General features: G+C 44.1%; 1 protein-coding gene and 1 pseudogene across 1 annotated transcript; both read left to right on the top strand.

Annotated features, from left to right (window-relative positions):
- Positions 1-524: 524 nt before the first annotated feature.
- On the top strand, positions 525-20,929 carry PLEKHB2 (pleckstrin homology domain containing B2). The gene is made up of 8 exons (XM_035133463.2): positions 525-658; positions 4,697-4,742; positions 5,825-5,977; positions 8,771-8,873; positions 10,397-10,436; positions 12,520-12,609; positions 12,994-13,102; positions 16,264-20,929. Exons 2-8 carry the CDS (start codon positions 4,706-4,708, stop codon positions 16,398-16,400), a joined length of 669 nt encoding a protein of 222 aa, XP_034989354.2. The 5' UTR covers positions 525-658; positions 4,697-4,705; the 3' UTR covers positions 16,401-20,929.
- Positions 10,446-12,512, top strand: LOC118093763 (fatty acid-binding protein, adipocyte-like; annotated as a pseudogene).
- Positions 20,930-21,273: the final 344 nt, after the last annotated feature.

The following is a 21,273-nucleotide window of genomic DNA, read 5'->3' as shown; positions in this document are numbered from 1 at the left end:
TGTAGTCCACCAACATCTGGAAGGTTACAATTTCCTCGACCCCTACCCCTAAAAACCAGGGGACAGCCCACGATTAAAAGAAGTAGGCTTTACTTCCGAGCGCATTTCCATAGGATTGTGCCGACTACCTCGCACAATTCCACATTTCTATCGCTTTACGCTTCGCCTTATCTAGACATTTGTATATAAATATGTGGTGTTTAGTCGTGTCCGACTCTTCGTGACCCCATGGAGCACGCCAGGCACGCCTGTCTTCCACTGCCTTGTATATATAAATATACATAACTGCAGTTCCGTTTTTCTGGCATGCTGGGGAGGGACTGTTCAAGAACTGACCCATCTAAAATACAGACGTAATAGGGCGAGGGAAACCTGCGGGAACGCTGATGATACAGATTTTTTTTTAAAATGGAAACATTTGCCTTGCCGTCTTCTTCCGCTCTGAGAAACTACAACTCCCATCTACCCTTGCGGGCATGAGCAGTAGACATTGAGTGACGCTGTTGATCATAGGACCCGTCTGGCGTCAGAGACCCGGGAAGGGAGGAGACGAGGGCGGGGCGGGGCGCGCGATCTTGGATCTCCTTTTAGCAACAAGGAAGAATAAGAAGAAAGCGAGGATTGTTCGGGCTCGCGCGGTCGCTTCCAGCTGTAACAGGTAAGGCTGGGCCGGGGCTCGTTTCCCCCTCTGCCCGGGAAAGAGCGAAGGGCGGCCGCGGCGCGCGGTGTGTCGATCTTTCAATGGGCCGGGGACGGAGGGCGGGCAGCTGGTCCGGCGGCTACAGCTCAGCTTGTCTGGGCGAGCAGGGGTCAAATCCAACGAGGTCAGGCCACCGTGTTTTGTAATCCCCGGGACTGTAACAAGTGCACGCAGTCTAGGTCGCTTCCCTCGCCTTTTATCCTCCTCTTCGGAGCGCTCCGGTTGCTTCTTGAGGTGCTTCTACTTCCTGCTTTCTTCTTGCGTTTTTCATCTTAGCGTCAGAGGAGAAGGGGGCTCAGTTAGGGCGGAGATTGTCTTCTGAGTGACATTCAGCGAAGCCCTTTTTGGGGTGGAGTGGCGGGCTCTTAAGATAACGCCTTTCAAACTCGCCCTCCTATCACAATTGTGCTTTCAAGCTGCAGTGTGGATTAATTCTGGAATTTACAGCAGAATGCAATTCAGGATCCTCGTCTGATAGACCCTTGTGTGCGAGGAGCGCAAAATAAGCCGATAAAGCACTTCCTAGTATAATAGCACATCTCCCACCTCATCAAAAAACAACAACCCGGGAACCATAGCTTAAGGGTGCCGAGAATTGTAGTTCGGGGGGGGGGGGGGTAAACGATGCTTTCCAGGATTCTTTGGTGGGGAACACGTTAAATAAACGTACTGGGGGGGGGGGCACTGACAGCTTTTCAAGGCAGGGGGGGCCTGATAGAAAACAAAAGCATCATCTCTATAGATGGTTTCATCGTCAAACTGCTGCTTTTAATTAAATGGTGATGATGTCATTTTTGCTCTAAAACTGCTTTTTGGGATGTCGAGCTCTCTTTTCTAACTTGGGTCGTACCACAGTTAATTGGGTGGCCTGTGAAAGTGCTGCTGAAATATGGACAGAATATGGCAGGGTGGGAGCTGTTTTGATAGCTTTGTCTCTTTAGAGTAACAGTGAAGATGTGATTTATTTATTTGGTGTGGCGTCATTTCCTCATGACAGCACACCCACCTGACCATTTGGCTGGTGGAAGGGGGAGTGCCCTGCCACGGGAATGCTGCTTGCACTACTTGTCAGCGGGAAGCCGGCTTAGCTGGCAGGGCCCTCTGCTCAGCACGGAGGCAGTTTGGACTGCTCTGCCCCTCGCAGATAAGTGTGTATAGGATTGCAGCCTTGGTCCCTGGCATCTCCCGATGAAAGCAACCTCCAGTGGCAGGATCCAGTCCAACAATCTTGCTGGAGACTCTCTCAGTAAGAAGTGGTGGAGCCCACACCTTATATGGGAGAAATCTCTGGCATCTCCATGCCAGGCTGAAACACCAGAGAGACCCTGTAGAGATTACTGAGCTAGATGCATCCATGGCCTGGCTCTGTATAGTGGAAATCTATACACTCCTATGGAGAAGCTCAAGCCCAAACAAAACAATGTCATAATTAGTGGCTTTTTAAACCCACTACAGTGGGCAAAAAAACAACAACCAGTACTGTATTTTCAGCTATTTTCATTATTTGTGAGAAAATGTGGTAGGCAGTACATAACAGGAGAGAGAGAGAGAGAGCTTTTCATGTACATAGTAAACACAGCAGCTGAACTTCGATTCCTAGGACAATTTTTAAAAATGTGTTAATGTGGATGCAAGCCCCGTGGGATTTACTTCCTGGGAAGATTCTTCTGAACTTCATAGGAAGATTTAAGAATTTTTTTCTTAATCGTTTCTCTGTAAATAAAGGTGCATTTGGTCTCTCACTGCAAGTCCCTCTCACTGCAAGTCTGTAATTGAATTGCTTTTTGGTATCTTATCAGCTATATTGGGCCACAGAGTAGTTTTCCCTCCAATTGAACCTGCAATCCCAGGCATGCTTCATTGTTGTTGTTGTTGTTGTTTAGTCGTTTAGTCGTGTCCGACTCTTCGTGACCCCATGGACCATAGCACGCCAGGCACTCCTGTCTTGCACTGCCTCCCGCAGTTTGGTCAAACTCATGTTCGTAGCTTCGAGAACACTGTCCAACCATCTCGTCCTCTGTCGTCCCCTTCTCCTAGTGCCCTCAATCTTTCCCAACATCAGGGTCTTTTCCAAGGATTCTTCTCTTCTCATGAGGTGGCCAAAGTATTGGAGCCTCAGCTTCACAATCTGTCCTTCCAGGGAGCACTCAGGGCTGATTTCCTTAAGAATGGATAGGTTTGATCTTCTTGCAGTCCACGGGACTCTCAAGAGTCTCCTCCAGCACCATAATTCAAAAGCATCAATTCTTCGGCGATCAGCCTTCTTTATGGTCCAGCTCTCACTTCCATACATCACTACTGGGAAAACCATAGCTTTAACTATACGGACCTTTGTCGGCAAGGTGATGTCTCTGCTTTTTAAGATGCTGTCTAGGTTTGTCATTGCTTTTCTCCCAAGAAGCAGGCGTCTTTTAATTTCGTGACTGCTGTCACCATCTGCAGTGATCAAGGAGCCCAAGAAGGTGAAATCTCTCACTGCCTCCATTTCTTCCCCTTCTATTTGCCAGGAGGTGATGGGACCAGTGGCCATGATCTTGGTTTTTTTGATGTTGAGCTTCAGACCATATTTTGCGCTCTCCTCTTTCACCCTCATTAAAAGGTTCTTTAATTCCTCCTCGCTTTCTGCCATCAAGGTTGTGTCATCTGCATATCTGAGGTTGTTGATATTTCTTCCGGCAATCTTAATTCCGGCTTGGGATTCATCTAGTCCAGCCTTTCGCATGATGAATTCTGCATATAAGTTAAATAAGCAGGGAGACAATATACAACCTTGTCGTACTCCTTTCCCAATTTTGAACCACTCAGTTGTTCCATATCCAGTTCTGACTGTAGCTTCTTGTCCCACATAGAGATTTCTCAGGAGACAGATGAGGTGATCAGGCACTCCCATTTCTTTAAGAACTTGCCATAGTTTGCTGTGGTCGACACAGTCAAAGGCTTTTGCATAGTCAATGAAGCAGAAGTAGACGTTTTTCTGGAACTCTCTAGCTTTCTCCATAATCCAGCGCATGTTTGCTATTTGGTCTCTGGTTCCTCTGCCTTTTCGAAATCCAGCTTGCACTTCTGGGAGTTCTCGGTCCACATACTGCTTAAGCCTGCCTTGTAGAATTTTAAGCATAACCTTGCTAGCGTGTGAAATGAGCGCAATTGTGCGGTAGTTGGAGCATTCTTTGGCACTGCCCTTCTTTGGGATTGGGATGTAGACTGATCTTCTCCAATCCTCTGGCCATTGCTGAGTTTTCCAAACTTGCTGGCATATTGGGTGTAGCACCTTAACAGCATCATCTTTTAAAATTTTAATGCTTCATTAGTACTGTTGAACTCAGTGGGATTTCTTTTGGAGTAAACCTGGATAGGCCTGTTGTCTTTGTCCATGGAGTTTTCTTGGCAGGGATACTGGAGTGGCTTGCCAGTTCCTTCTCCAGGTGGATCACGTTTAGTCAAAACTCTCCACTATGACCTGTCCATCTTGGGTGGCCCTGCATGGCATAGCTCATAGCTTCTCTGATTTATTCAAGCCCCTTCGCCACGACAAGGCATTGATCCATGAAGGGGAGGCAGTGCAAGACAGGAGTGCCTGGCGTGCTATGGTCCATGGGGTCACGAAGAGTCGGACACGACTAAATGACTAAACAACAACAACAACAAACCTGGATAGGATCAACCTGCAGCTCCAATTAAACAAGACATCGCTGTTACAAGAGGGGTAGCTAACATGGTGCCCTCCAGATGTTTTAACTACAACTTCCGTCACCCCTGAACATTGGCCATACTGATAGCAGTCCATGACACATGGGAAGCACCAGGTTCCGTACCCTGGTACAGTATGTCTGGAGACCGCCCCCTCTCATATACTTTAAACACAAGAGACACAGACATACCCTACCCTCTGCCTTGTCAGGAAGCCTGTCTCTCATTTGGAGAAAAAGAGAGACAGAGAAAGTCTTTCTGTATCATCACACTGGTGCTATACTGATGCCTTTCTTTTCTCCCTAGCGTCTGGAGATGGCGCTGGTGAAAAGTGGATGGCTGCTCCGGCAAAGTGAGTAATGGATTCTGTCAGCTCTCTCTCTCCCCCCCCCTCCCCCCCGACTTGTTTTGGTGCCAAGCAACACATTATGTAGAAAATCCATGACTGGATCTTGTCAAATTTTCTGTGATGTGCAGCCACTGAGGCTGACAATTTGACCTGAGCATGAGCAGTGAGAGAGTTTTTCCTCCTGTGCTGATATGTCAATCAAGATTCTTCCTTCCCCGGGAAACTCTGTGCAGCCCCCCTCTCTGCAAAACACAAATGGGGGAGAATGACACTCTGAATCAGGAACCCTCTCCCTACCTCGCTTCTGCTTGGATTAAATTAGCTGTGTTGAAATTAAAACAAAACACCAGAAATCCAATTCTAGGTCTCCTTCATTCTGTGTAGTTTGGAATTAAAGTATGACTCTGTTTGCGAGCAACGTTAAGGCAAGCAATGGCTCAGGACAAGCAAGCATGCTGATGCTTGGAGCAAAAATGACAACCTTGACTAAAGTTCATGGTTTGTATTCAGCGATACAAACCATGAGCCCAGGTTTGGATGCAATGTTAAGCAAAATCATGGCTTAGTTCTGGCTAGCAAAACAGAAGCAGCACCTGGGGAGGAGTGAAGCTTCTTCAGTTTTTGCTTGTTCATTCATACTGATCATGGCTTGGCTCAGCGTGTCTATTCCAGAAAAACATGGCAAAAATGCAAATTATATTTGGAGTTTATGTATATATGTGTGTGAATTTCATGCTATGGTGACATAAAACAAATAATGTTTTATGCAAAATTCCTTTAAGGCAGTATTCCTGGCCACAAAATGAATACAAAGATGTCTGCTTGGTTCTTTGGTTGCTTGATGTTTGGCTAAAGGTTTGTCAGAATAAATTAAATAGTTGCTATGAAGTAGAAGTAGGAGCTTTTTTCTTGACATTAATTGCCTTTGCTACTTCTGTTATAGATTCAGAGAACTGGTGGTTTAAGAGCATTTCAAGCATGATCACTGAAAGCAAAACAACCTGTACCTAGCAACCTAATCAGTGTGGAATTTGATACTGTTTAGTTAGACCTCTCAAAAAACAATTGATCCCTGTTCCTTTTAGGTACTATATTAAGGCGCTGGAAGAAGAACTGGTTTGATCTGTGGGCTCATGGCCATTTGTTATTTTACGATGACCAACATCGGCAGGAACTGGAGGATCGAATTCACATGAAAGTTGACTGCATCAACGTCAGAGTGGGAAATGAATGCCGAGGTGTGAATTCTTTTTATTTGAACTTTCCCACCCTCTGAACACATGCTTTTTAACATCCACATGCAGCCGCTGGGAGAGATCATCAGGGGGTTTGGGCTGGGTGTTCATCAGTATGCGGATGATACCCAGCTCTACCTCTCTTTCAAATCAGAACCAGTGAAGGCAGTGAAGGTCCTGTGTGAGTGCCTGGAGGTGGTTGGAGGATGGATGGCGGCTAACAGATTGAGATTGAATCCTGACAAGACAGAAGTACTGTTCGTGGTGGACAGGAGGCGGGCAGGTGTGGAGGATTCCCTGGTTCTGAATGGGGTAACTGTGCCCCTGAAAGACCAGGTGTGCAGCCTGGGAGTCACTTTGGACTCACAGCTGTCCATGGAGGCGCAGGTCAATTCTGTGTCCAGGGCAGCTGTCTATCAGCTCCATCTGGTACGCAGGCTGAGACCCTACCTGCCTGCAGCCTGTCTAGCCAGAGTGGTGCATGCTCTAGTTATCTCCCACTTGGACTACTGCAATGCGCTCTACATGGGGCTAGCTTTGAAGGTGACTCAGAAACTACAACTAATCCAGAATGCGGCAGCTAGACTGGTGACCGGGAGCGGCCGCCGAGACCACATAACACCGGTCTTGAAAGATCTACATTGGCTCCCAGTACGTTTCCGAGCACAATTCAAAGTGTTGGTGCTGACCTTTAAAGCCCTTAATGGCCTCGATCCAGTATACCTGAAGGAGCGTCTCCACCCCCATCGTTCTGCCCGGACACTGAAGTCCAGCACCGAGGGCCTTCTGGCGGTTCCCTCGTTGCGAGAAGCCAAGTTGCAGGGAACTGGGCAGAGGGCCTTCTCGGTGGTGGCGCCTACCCTGTGGAACGCCCTTCCAACAGATGTCAAAAAGGAAAACAACTACCAGACTTTTAGAAGACATCTGAAGGCAGCCCTGTTCAGGGAGGCTTTTAATGTTTAATAGATTATTGTATTTTATTCTTTTGTTGGAAGCCGCCCAGAGTGGCTGGGGAGACCCGGCCAGATGGGCGGGGTATAAATAATAAATTATTATTATTATTATTATTATTATTATTATTATTATTATTATTATACACCTGCTCGGTGCCACCTGTAATACAAATATGAAGGACTTACCACTATATGTAGACTTGGTTCTAAATTCACAAAGCCATTTCTCACAGTGCTGAACCAGGCATAGGCAAACTCGTCCCTCCAGATGTTTTGGGATTACAATTCCCATGATCCCTAGCTAACAGGACCAGTGGTCAGGAGTGATGGGAATTGTAGTCTCAAAAGATCTGGAGGGTCGGGTTTGCCTATGCCTGTGCTAAACTATGACCAGTGATGGTATCAATGTGGCACTATGCACATTTCCAGTGTACCCATACATGCAGTGAATTACAACTTATTCTACTTGGTTTAACATAAATGCTGAGGATCCCCATAGCCTCTTCTCAGGACATAACTGGCATATTCTTGGATTGTCTTTTGCAGAGGAGAAGGGAGCTTATTTGCAAAGCTGCCTATTTTATTTTATTCTAGTTATTTGAAAAAAAAGGAATGATGTCACCAACATTACAAAATATTATGACAGTGAACTGAACAACATGAAAGCAATGATAAAATCACATTGATCAAATTTAAATAGAATGCATCATAAATTTTCTTCTATCAGATCAAAATGACCTGAGAACAACACAAGTTGCCAGATTCATCGAGGGTGCAATGAGACTAAGGGCTATCTTTTAAACGATAATCATAGTCATATGACTGATCCTTTTATCCATGTTGTTTTTAATTGTATATTGCGTGTATTCTGTTGCCATGGCTGTCAGCTATGCAAATAAAGCTTATTGATTGATTGAATCAGTAGATCTGATTAGTACGTCAACATCACTGGACCACTTCAGGGAAAGCCTGGCTAAAAAGGAAAATTTTAAGCAGACACTTGGATGCCAGTATTGTAGGTGCTTGCCTGGTGTTCATTGGAAGTACATTCCAATGGGCATCTGCAGCCACACTAAAAGCCCTGGTCATAGTAGACATAAGACCAATCTCAAGAGCTTTTGGCGCTTCTGGGAGTATCTTTTCCTAGGATCGCCATGCCTGGGCAGGGTATAGAAGGTAAGGCATCCTTGGGGATACTTTGTGGCATCAGTCCCTTGAGTAGTTACACCAGCTGGGACCTTGCATGGCACGTGGACATTCCTTTTCTCCTGCTTTTGTAATCAAGCAAGGCCAGAAATTATAAGCAGTCTACAGCAATTGCTGTAGCTCTCTATACCAGGCATCCCCAAACTTCAGCCCTCCAGATGTTTTGGACTACAATTCCCATCATCCCTGACCACTGTTAGCTAGGGATCAACTGGAGGGCTGCAGTTTGGGCATGCCTGCTCTATACAGTACTGACACAGCAGCTGTCATTAGTGCCCCTCTGCAAGCACTTCTCATTTCCCAGCTCTAATGGGAATGAAGTTTAGGCAAACCTCCTTTTGCCACTTCCTAAGGCCATCTCGAAGACCTGGGAACTTGCAGCACAGCCTTGCACCTCTAGGTGTTTCTTTTTGCAGCAAAGGCTTTGTGACATACCTTAAATCAAGCGGAGCTTGGATCCGTCTCTTCCGTTTGTCAAGCTTAGGATTCTGCTTTAGTTGCTGAATCAGGCTTCCCATCATACGGGCCTATGGAAGCCTCTTTGGAGGATCTAAGTTTAAAAGTGAATTAAGCATTTAGCTTTGTGCCACGCGGAGCTAAAGGTGCCATTCTTTTACTTTGTCTTTCTCTTGGGCAGGTTTCCAGCCCCCAGAGGGGAAGCCTAGGGATTGCTTGCTGCAGATCATTTGTCGTGATGGGAAAGTGCTCAACCTCTGTGCAGAAAGTGCTGATGACTGCTTGTGAGTTTCTTCTACTTACTTGAAAATAAAAGAACTTCCCTTTTAAAAGAGTGGCATGTGTGCATAATGGGTGGCAGTGTGCTATATGTTCTTGAATGAGTTGCTATGCAAAACAGTTGCAACTCTCCCAGCTGCAAGAAGCAGACCCATGTCTTAGCTCACTTCCCAAAGCTGATGTTTGAGCTAATTATCATGGTGAGATAACTTTCCCCATCACTTTTGAAACTGGGGGAGTGTAATGACAGCTTCACACCGGGACTTTAGCTGAGCATCTTTGCTTTTCCCTCTCCAGATTATCACCTATTAACAGATGGTTCAATTTCCCTCCACTTATTAATAGCCTCTGAAGGATTTCTGTCTTTGGGGAGATTTTATTCTTGCATACTGATAAAGGGAACAGTTGTTGTTAGTCAGATTATTTTCTAGGCTAGCGACTCGTCAGATTGAGCATCAGACTACACATGGTCTGCATTCACATGTAACAGCAAACCCTGATTTATTTTGCTGCATTTGCATGTAAGTACTAAGCCAAACCATCACTTAGCGCAAACTTATGGGCCCTGGGGGAGATTGCAGACACTTCCTGGACCTTCGGCTTAGCATGTTGCCTGAGCCCAGGCTTGTGTTTGAAGCTGCCTCCTCCTTAACCATAGTTTATAGCCATGGTTTCTTTCTGGCTACGTCTTGTGGCTAGATTGGAGAGCGTGTAACCATGAGCCTGGGTTTGGATGACACACTGAGCCAAGTTTTGGCTTAGCATTCATGCCATGCCGATCTAAAAGGAGCAAGGAGGAGCAACGTGGCTGCCAGCTCCTCTCTGGGAGTTAGCACATTTGCACAGTCCTTGTAAGGCACAATTTTGGCTTGCCATCTTGTGCAAACTAGACCATTTTCACTAATAAGTTATAGTTCATGAACCGCAATTAAGGTGCTTGCCTGGGTTTGCACATCATGCTAAACCATGGTTTATTAACTACTGTTTATTTAAACTACAGTTCAGCATTATGTGTAAACCAGGCCATAGAGTTCCGTGATTGGAATGCCTGGTATATTTTTACCTCACCAAAAAGCAGCTGTTGTGGGCCAGATATGGATTGGGACTACAAGATAGGGGGCAGAAAGGATTTAACCCTTTTCTCCCTGGCTTAAACTGTACCCCAGGCTTGCTGTTAATCCTTGAGGGGAAGACACGGATTCAGGACATTGAACTCAGCTATTTTTCCACTTCAGTAGCCAGTTTGGATTGAGAGAGGGATGAGACACTGTGACCCAAATCCAAAGCATTAGTTAGACTCTCTCCCTTTGCAACTGTACTCCCAACCATAGCAATTTTTTTTTGTAAAATAAAAATGCACCAAGTCTTCTAATCATGCTCCTCCCATGTGGTTTCATCACGAACAGTTGTTACATTTTTTATTCTAAAATTGTTAACATGGATATGCAATCTATATTAGTGATTCTTCTACCATTGTGCTTTTGGTTTTTTTTTTGTTATTTTACACTTTGCTTCACATTTTCTACAGAGCTTGGAAAATTGCTCTCCAGGATGCCAGAACAAACGGGGTAAGTAGGGTTTTGTGTGTGTGTGTGTTTGCAATAGTAGCATTGAGAGAAATAGCCTTTCATTTAGATTTCTTTTTTGAGTACCTTTTCTGTGTGGCTAGTACCTTGGCCCTTGTTGTGATGGAAGGAGTAAGCGTAGGAAGCGCCTAGGAAGCTTATGAAGAGCCCTGCTGCATCAAACCAAAGGCCCTCTCACAGTGGTCATCTGGCCCTATTTCTATCATCATCACAGGCTTCCAACAGAACAGAACATTAAAATGCAATAATCCATTAAACATTAAAAGTTTCCCTAAACAGGCCTGCCTTCAGATGCCAGTGAAGGAATCTTTAGGAAGATAGTTATTTTAGAAACGAACAAAAGTCAAATATTGCGCACAACATGATGCATAACGCTTCAAAGGTGCCCTTTGCCACTCGCCTAGCATGCCTGGAGCAAGTAGCTTTCCCAGGGGAGCAGACAACCCGCAGCATCTGATCCTGCTTAATACACAGGCACACGCCCTTGACATCCTGCTCTTTTCTGGAATCAGAAAAGAATCCAGCAGGGCTGGTGGAAATTTGCTATGCATTTCTGGCCCTGTAGTCCAAATAAGTGTTGTCCTTTGGTGCTTTCTCACCCCTTCTGAAGACCTATCCCAGCTCCCTCCCTTGATCCTTAAAAAGGTAGGAGAGCAAGTCAAGCCAATTCAACAGTGCTCTTTGCAGCTTGAAAAAACCCCACAATGTGGCTGTTGGTGGTCATCCGCAAAGCCATCTGTGTCAGAGTTGCTGCTGTCTTCTGCGGAACGTAAGTGGCATCATTGTTCTTCTGCCGCATATGCATAGGGTGAACAACAACAAAAAAATTAATCCTTGTGTGTGCTAGAAGCAAAGCCATCTGCTGGAGAGCAGGGAAAGAGAACACAGAGAAATTTCAAGAACTTGGTCATTTTTGGTATGCTCCCATTGCCCGGTCCCTGCTCCTGCCAACCTAGCAGTTCGAAAGCACGTCAAAGTGCAAGTAGATGAGGTCCTGTGCTCTATGTGGTGCTTAGTTAAACTTGTAAGAAGTTCCTCAGGAGACTTAATCCTACACCATGGGTGAACAATTTTGGGGGACTTGGAAGCTGGTTTCCACTGAAAAAATTGATGGCTATATGAAAGAACTTGGTGTGGGCTTTGCCACCAGGAAGGTGGCTGGTGTTGCCAAGCCCAATGTGATCATCAGTTGCAACGGAGATGTTATAACCATCAAAACAGAGAGCAGTTTAAAGAACACCGAAATTTCCTTCAAACTGGGGGAACAGTTTGATGAGACCACAGCAGATGACAGGAAAGTAAAGCGTGTTTTGACATTAGACAATGGGTCGCGCAATCAGTTGCAGAAATGGGATGGCAAACAGACCACAATAAAAAAGAAAAATAGAAGATGGAAAGCTGGTTGTGGAGTGTGAAATGAACAACGTTATCTGCACCAGAGTGTATGAGAAAGCATGAAGATAGACTCCTTCCCCTGTGTGGTTAGTGAGACACAGAAGCAGGAGAGTTAGCTGGTTTGGGATGCAGAGCCCCACAAGGAAGTTGCTTTCTCCAAAGAACTGATAAGTTATTGATAGAACCGTTCCAAAGAACCTGTATACAGTATTCAACCTAAAAGTATGGTGACTATTCAATAAAGTGTTTACTGGAAAAAAAGTGCAAGTAGATAAATAGGTAGGAAGGTAAGGAAAGGTAAGGTAGGCAGGAAGGTAAACGGCATTTCCGTGCGCTGCTCTGGTTTTGCCAGAAGCGGCTTAGTCATGCTGGCCACATGACCAGGAAGCTGTCTGCAGACAAACGTCAGCTCCCTCGGCCTATAGATGCTGATGAGCGCCGCAACCCCAGAGTTGTCCGCGACTGGACCTAATGGTCAGGTGTGCCTTTACTTCAATGCTATTTTGTACGATAAGTCAACACTCAGTATTTCCCAAAGATGCTAACCTCATTTCGGTTTCCTATTGAGTGCTCCGTTTATCCAATCCTGCTCCCATCTGCAGCGATGTGCTTATAATTGAAGAATTTGAACAGAAGACTTTGCTTCTGTGTTTTATCTTAACATGTCCAGGCCTATATTGGTTCGGAAGTGATGTATGACGACAATACAATTTCCTCGTCTCCTCCTCCGTACACGGCTTATGCAACACCATCACCTGAGGTAAGCTATGGAAAACATGATATAAGGAGAGTTTGGCTAGTGCAGGTTGCTGAAAATTGGGTATTTTGTGAGGTGACCTATGCTTAAAGTTTAGCTGGCAGGTTTCACCTGTCCTGAAGAAGCAGTTGGTGCGTCATACCTGAGCTGGTGATGTCAGGCAGCACCCGTTTGCTTGAGTTGTTGAGCAAATTAAGTCTGTTCCCTGTGTCTAGTTGTAAAAGAGGTCTTAAACCCTTGCCCATCTCCCATCACAGCATGGCGTATTGTATAGGTGTCCTCTTTGGTTTCAAGCAAAAAGCCTTGTAGTTAAAGAGAATGGGATGCCACACTCAGGAACGTTTGGTTCCAAAGCACACTGCTAACAATTGTTCTCAATTTAATCAGGTTTATGGCTACCCACAGTACAATGGCGCATATCCACCTCCCGGGGCTCAGGTCTTCTTTACTTCTAATGGACAGACGTATGCAATCCCTTATCAATATCCAAACCAAGGTAAATGGTAATATTTATTATTCTATGACTTGGCTTAGTACATTCAGAACTCTGCAGTTTGGTTTTATGTTCAGTATTTCTCCCCCACAACCCCCTCCGCCTTGGTAGTAAGGTATTTTATTACTCAACAATAAATGAATAAATAAATACCCTAAAAGTACCATTTCTGCAGTATAAATAATGCATTTGCTCTATTTTTCCATTTATAAGACTCCCCCATGTATAAGATGACCCCTTTGTTTTTGAACCCTAAATTAAGAAATCGTTATTCAAGAATTTACAAATACAGATTTTATAGTACTGTTCTTCCAATACAAACTTCCCTTCCCCCCCTTTTGTTGTGTCTTCTCTTATTTAAATTTTTAACACTGCATTTTCTACTTTACTCCATTTTTAAATTATTCTACAATTAATCTTAATAGTACTTTTAACTGCTTGATTTAAGTTAACCCTACCAATGCACTTAGTTGCATACCATGGTTTTTCAAATATTCCCCATTCCTTAATAATTCCCCCCCCCTTCTTGGTTTCTTAACACACCCGTTAATTTTGCCATTTTGGCATAATCCATCAATTGAATCAGCCACTTTTCCTTGGCTGGAACTCCATCCTCTTTCTATCTCTGGGCAAAAAGAAATCAATATTTCAAACACCCGAGGTCACCCAAATTTGTTGAGCTTTTTTTTGAGGGAATTTGTCCAAATTCGCCGCCACTGAGGGAGGCAGGCAGGCAGGTAAGGCAGGACGAGAGAGTGATAGCTAGTGATAGAGAGCAGGAGAAGGAACCAGAGTGAAGCAGGGCATGAAGATGGCGGGTGCCAAGCAGAAGCGGAATGAGCAGCTGAAGCGCCAGACCATCTTTTTCCATGTATAAGACGACCCCCTCTTTTGGACTAAAAAAAAAAAAAGCAAAAATCATTGTCCCATATATGGAAAAATACGGCACTTCTAACTTCCCTCCCTACTTCAGACCTAAAATCATAATAATGGTCAAGTAGAAAAAGTTTTTAAATGAGGATGTAACATAAGAGATAGTGGTATAATTCTCATCTTCTGATGGTATTTTTCTCTCCCAAATTTTTGATGTGTACACGCTGTGGATTAAACCACAGAGCCTAGAGCTTGCCGATCAGAAGGTTGGCGGTTCGAATCCCTGTGACGGGGTGAGCTCCCGTTGCTTGGTCCCAGCTCCTGCCAACCTAGCAGTTCAAAAGCACGTCAAAGTGCATGTAAATAAATAGGTACCGCTACAGCAGGCAGGTAAACAGTGTTTCCGTGCGCTGCTCTGGTTCGCCAGAAGCGGCTTTGTCGTGCTGGCCACATGACCTGGAAGCTGTATGCCGGCTCCCTCGGCCAATAACGCAAGATGAGTGCCGCAACCCCAGAGTCGTTCGCGACTGGACCTAATGGTCGGGGTCCCTTTACCTTACATTACTAGTACCTTTAGTACATTAGCATGATATGAGAGGGTAACCTAGACTACAAGAACTATATCCCAGTCCATAACGATACTGGATTTGAAATTGTCATTATATATGCAGTTATTTTATATATGTTTTATTATATTGTGAGATGCTGCATAGGAAGGGAATGAAATTGATAATAATAATAACTGCAACATTTTGACTGCAGCCCTATGATCACTTAACCTAGGGCTGAATCCCGCTGAATTTAGTGGGAGTAAACATGTAAAGGTTTGCACTGCTAAGTATGTTTGGCTTCCATTGCTGGTTGCTTGTATCAGGAATATGCCATCTTTAATTGCTTAAGTCAGTTACGGTCATAAAATATGCCCATGCTCAGGTTACTGAGGGAGTTTCAGTGCCAGATTGGGATTAAATCTGTGCTGGGGAATTTGTGGCTCTCTAGATGCTTTTGGGACTTCAACTCCCATCAGTCTCAGTCAACATGGCCAGTAGTCAGGGCGATGGGAACTGTAGTCCAGCAACATCTCGAGGGCCACAGCTTCCCCATCCCTACGTTAAAGGTTGAAGTATTCTTACACTGCCACTGCTGATGTGCAAAGAAACCCGTGCGTGAGTTCTCAACCCCTTATTAGGTCAGCCTGTGCTACTGCGAAACTATAATATAAGACAAAAAAAGTTTGATTAATTATCCTGTATCATATACTTCGGTGATATGACAGCTGTCGTTGCTTTATGGATTATATTGTGTTTGAATGTGTTCTTATGGTTTGACTGTTCTTTCACCTGAGTGGTTTGTGCCCTCACAATAACAGCGTTGAGATGTGATCCTTGAAACCACGGTGGCCCAACTTTTCATACGAAGTGGGCCGCAAGAGGGGGAGTGAGGCCAAAGTTTGACACCGCCTCAGCCAATGCGTTGCCTTCTCGAAGCCAGTTAAACAAGGTGCCAGGCTCTGGGAAGGAGGCGCAAGGCTCTGGCGGGTCCTAGAGGCCTCCTACCTCTTACCCAAAGCTGGGAAAGTGCTAACTAGGCTTTGGGAAGGAGGCTGGAGGACTCTGGGACTCTGCCAAAGCCCTCACGCCTCCTTTCCAAAGCCTAGTGCCTCCGTTACCCAGTTTTGGGAAGGCAGTGCAAGGGCTGCGGTGTGGGAGTGTCAAATGTTGTCAAGGGCCGTCCGAAAAGGCCTTGAGGGCTACAGGCAGTCCTTGGGTCACATGTTGGACTGCCCTGCCCAATCCACATTATAGAGGATCAGCAATGAGCCATATTTGTGTGTGTGTGTGTGTGTGTGTGTGTGTGTGTGTGTGCGCACACACACACACAAGAGGGGGAGTGAGGCCAAAGTTTGACACCGCCTCAGCCGACTCCTTGGGGGGAACATGACAGCTGAATGTAGCCACTGGGTGAAATACAGTGTTATTCATACTCAGAGTAGACTCAGTAAAAATCAGTGGATTGAGTTACTTGAGTACGACGTAGACATCACCCACAGCTTTTATCGGTATTCCTTCACGTTACCTCCTCTGTGTGTTCGTTCAGGTTCCCTGGCATTGGAAATCATTTACTCTTAAAGACCCAGCTATCTAGCCCACATTAACGGCAAGGCTTTCCTTTCCCCTTTTTTTATGGAGTCCAGAATGTGTTGGCTTCCCAGTTTTAAGGAGATCAATGAAAGGGAACAAGAAGTTTCAAGTTTTATTTCTATTTAAATCCCACGGTGTTCTTCTTTCCAGGTCCTTATGGCCACCCTCCTGCGAATCATGTCATCATTCGAGAGCGCTACCGGGATAATGATGGGGACCTGGCACTTGGCATGCTTGCTGGAGCAGCAACAGGAATGGCCCTGGGCTCGTTGTTCTGGGTGTTCTAGGCTCCCTCTAGAGCCACAAAGTGAAGGGAGACCTGAAGTCTTCTGTGTGCAATAATGTGTATTTGCAAAGTACTTCAGTTTAATCTACAATTCTTTTCAATAGGTTCTAGTAGTACTTTTTGCTGGTGACAGGCAGATCGTAGTTAACAAAAATTCCCGACTGTCCCAAAGGTGCCCTTTAGTTGAAAAGCGGTTAGCATAATGGCTCGTGGTCAGATGAGTTTGTGATTCTATGCATTGATAAGTAAGTAGCAGTAATATCAGTGAAGTGTTACTAATGATGGCTAAATGGCCACAGTTGACTCATTTTTACAGTCAAATATTAACCATCTTGTTAAAATTACTTCAGCTACTGCCTCAGAATGCTAACTGGAAAACAAGGGAGCACAAAAGTGGGTATTTCTGAACCCAGGGGATTTTGAATCCGATATTTTTCTTAGCACTCCTAGAAGACAAAGATGATGATTCAGTAGCTACGCCATGGGATCCATTGAATGTTTTCTTGTATTCAAGGGAGATCTCTGGAATTTCAGTAGCTTGACAAGGATTGCACACTTACTGTACAAGTCCTTCCCAAGGCTAAACCAGGGACAGGGAACCTTTGGCTCTTGAGATGCTGTTGGACTACAACTCCCATCATCCTTGATCAGTGGCTATGCTGGCGGGAGTTGGGAGTTTAACAAAATATGGAGAGCTCAAATTCCCTCTCCCTCATCTAAGCAATACAAAAACCTGACATTTCTTTTAGAAAGGAGTTTGGATTACCATGCAAACCGCTGCAGTGTCCTAGAAACAGCAACCTCATTTAGATCCTAGTAACAGTTCCTTAGGGTAACAGTGGCTGGAAAGAAAGTTTAACATACGGACAGAAGGCCTCCGGAACATTTGCTAAGGCAGGTAGAAGGAGAGTTGGCAAGGATAGTTCAGCCTGGGTGTGAAAACCCTACCCAGTACTTAATTAATAGGTAATAGGAGGTGTTGTGGTCATACTGGGGATAAATGTGTTCAAAGTGTAACTTAATGGTTTAGGTATCTGGGAACCTTTTGAATCTGTTTTGAGATTTATACAAAGTAATTATGCTCTCTTACCTGCAACTACAAACAATTTTTAACAAGGGCTTCTACTTTCCAGACACACTACAGAGATACCTCTGTTTTGGTTGCACGCTCCAGTCTTGTATGTGCTTCTCCTTCTGCAGCTAAATTATCTGCTTTAAAGACTTAAGACCCATACTTCTGTGAGAGGACAGCTAAATGAGCAAGTATCCCCACCCGGAAATCATTTTCAGCGGTGTAGGTTAATAAAAAGAAAGGCACACCTATTTTTATCCATCCGTTGCTTGTGCATCCTGTTAAAATCAGAGATCTACACAAGACTCTTCCAAGTGTCTATAGGCAGTGCTGTGTTCTTTGGTGAACCTGCAAGCTTTGAACAGCAGCAAGCAAAGGGGACTTGGGTTGTGCCGCCTGCCATAATGACAAACCCTAGCCGAATGCATTCCATTCCTATTTAAATAGGATAACTGAATGGTGAGTGAGGCAAAGGCAAGGTAGCGGTACTGGAAGTCTTAATATTGGTCTTGTGCACCTTGTATGCCAGTGTTTGCCTTGGGTGTGTCTATGCAACTGCTGTTGAAATGCAACAGGGGGAACCTCATTGCATCCAGCAGTTGTTGGATTTGAAAGCGTGGCTTTTAAAAAACCCTGTCAGCAGTCTAGGACATTTCAAAAGACAGTACTGTGAACTGAAGAATGTGTGAACTGAAGATGCTTTATTTAATAGGTCTGCAGTCTCTTATTTAATACCCATGCAAGTATGTTGGAAACCTTGTAAGTTACTAAGAAACCGATAATACACTAAAGCAGCACTAGCTTCTGCTCTGATTTTGTAATTTATCTAGTGTAATTTATCTCTTCTGTGCTATTATGTGTACTGTACAGAACTGTAGAACTTCCAGAAAACTCCTTTCTTTGTATTTGTTACTTTGTGAGGAGAGAAGAAAATAAATGTAGTCTTTGAACTTTTGGCAAGTCAAAAATTTAATACACGCGGCATTCCTTGATAAGATGTCAAGTTCAAGTTGGTTATAACCATAGAAAACTACACTATGAGCTGGGGGGAGGCTTCATTTTACCTGAATAATTACTTGCACATTGTAATGGCATTGACTAGCTGGATTTTAAAATGTAACGGCTAAATGTTGGATAAATGTCCGGTCAATTCGGTAAACTGCAAAGCAAATAAAATCTTTCCATAGGTAACACATTTATCTTGCATTAATACCAGGAAGTAAATCTTGACAAAGCTCAAGAATTCAAGAAGGGTCCCAAAAACTTGGGTACAAATCTCGGTTTTGCATCATATGATTGCGAGTAAGATAGCGTGCAGTGTCATCTATCCTCCCCATGCCACATAATTCCAAATATTATTCAAGGAGGAGTTATTATTTGTTATGAAGTGGCAGAAAGAAGGCATAGTCTGGAGACCTAGCCTTGTAAACGCCACCCTTGGAGGCCAGCCCTACTATTGAACAAACTAAGGTAGCTGCTTCAGGGAGCAGATGCTTGGCGAGAACAGGGAGTGGTAGCAAGAGTGCTGGAGGACAGAGGTGTGTTGCTGTGTGGCTTGTGCTCCCTAAGCTAGCCTGCTTTCCCTCAGGTGCAGAGGAACCTTGCCAGCATAGATGGAAAATTTGCTAATTCAGTTGGCTTCCTTATTTCTTTTGATAATACCAGGAAGAAAGGGGGAAGTTTTAAATAATGTGGATGTCTCAGTGAATCTTTTTTCTAAACCTTGCTGAGAACTTCCTAAGAGCAAACCGTATTAATCTGTTCTATGATTCAAACCAGCACCAGGGAAATGATCTCTCCCTACCTACATATCTCCCTCTTCTCATTCAGAAGGAAATGCCAAATTGAGCATCTGACCAGCTGAATGTACTCAGCCAGGAATACAGGTGAAACTCGGAAAATTAGAATATTGTCGAAAAGTGCATTTATTTCATGCAACTTTACTTCATGCAAAAAGTGCATTTATTAATGCAACTTAAAAGGTGAAACCTATATATGAGATAGATGCATGATATGCAAAGCAAGATATGTCAAGCCTTTATTTTTTGTAATTGTAATTATTTGTCGTTAGGCGGGTCAATTATAAATGGAATGTAATTAATGAAATGTAATAGTGATTTTTATTTTTATTTTGTATTATTGTAACTATTTGTTTTATTACTGTGGGATTTCCAAAAGAAAGCACTTGTAAAAATAAAAATAAAAATAAAAAATAAAAAGATGCATTACCGGAATAAATGCACTTTTTGACGATATTCTAATTTTCCGAGTTTCACCTGTATATTGGAATGGTCTTGTGATTGACACAGTGGCCACGATCTCCCGAGTTATAACAGGAATGGGTATTGCTTCCAGCCATTTTAGAAAATATTGAGAGAGATGGGCTTCGCTTACGTAAATATTGGAGACAGGCGCAAAAGCTTTTTGGCACACAGACTGTCAAATTGGAAACTTACTTTAGTAGAAACGAAACCCCATCAACTTTTATGGCTTACTTTCTGGGGCAGAAACGTTGCAGAAATGCAAGAGGCCACAAGAATGCACTATAGGGAGGGAAGAGTTGGAATGATTGACTGTGGTGGTATGAATGGGGAGGGAAGAGATAACAAATTATGCTTGGGCTGGCACCCGTCACAATTGTTCATACTGGCTTTGCCCAATCTGTTGTAAAGACATTTTTTTACAAAGTTAAAAGGCACAGGAAAATATGTGCTAGTATCCTGAACAGACCAACCTAACATGATCAATGTGACTGAGCTCACAATTTAAATTGGTGGGAAAAGTGCATTAAAAATAATAATGAAGGAGGCTGACAAATTATGCACATGACTGTTTGCTAGGAAACCTAAATGAAGAACAGTCAGGAAATGGGGGACATTTCCAAAGAAGGTCATTAACCTCAAGAACTCTGAAAGAACGTCATTAATTTAAGAAGTTCAGGAAAGCGAAGCAGGAGCACTGGATTAGGAAGTGCTTGTGCCAAGCCAAATCCATGGCTAATGCTGTCTGCTCTGATTAAACAGATAAGCTCTGCTCCAATAGGAATAAATAAGTATGAACAGTCTCCGTTGGACTGAAACTCCAGTCTGGAAGGTGAGACTTCATAGTGGCTTGGGACACTAATCTGTTGAGCAGATGAGGTGGGAAGGAAAAAGGAGAAGCTGCTTCTCCATACAGAGGATCAGCACTCCCAAACTTGACTGCATTCACTTCCTGCTGATTAGCAAGACGTGGGGAGCCTAACTTTCTGGCAACCATTCCAGTTCAAACACTTTGCTTGCACTACAGTGCAGCACTGTGACTCTGCCTCTTGAGCTACTGCTTAGTGTTCCTTTGGTGAGTTGCTTAGGACTGGCTAAAACATACCTGCATGTTATAAGAATGAAAATAAATGAGATTTCCATGAAGAAATGGGGAAATAGGCACACAAATCTAAGCAGGTCTGGATCTGGTCAGTGGCTGATGGCAAGCCTCGCCAGGGAGGCTTGCGTTCCATGACAAATGTAAAATAAATACATTGAGAATAGTGGGTCAGAGCCCAGAAGCTTGGCATGTTTGAAATCAGATACAGCGGTGCCTCGCTAGACAAATTTAATTCATTCCACGGGTCAATTCTTATAACGAAAAATTCGTCTAGCGAATCCCATAGGAATGCATTGAATTTTTTAAAATTATTTTTTTGCCCATAGGAACGCATTAATTGAATTTCAATGCATTCCTATGGGAAACCGTGATTCACTAGACGAATTTTTCGTAAAAACGAATTCGTCTAGCGAGGCAACCTCCGCTCGAAAAATCCTTT

The sequence above is a fragment of the Zootoca vivipara genome, chromosome 5 (genome assembly GCF_963506605.1).
Source record: "Zootoca vivipara chromosome 5, rZooViv1.1, whole genome shotgun sequence".
Lineage (NCBI taxonomy): Eukaryota > Metazoa > Chordata > Lepidosauria > Squamata > Lacertidae > Zootoca > Zootoca vivipara.
This window is presented reverse-complemented; position numbering and strand designations above follow the sequence as displayed.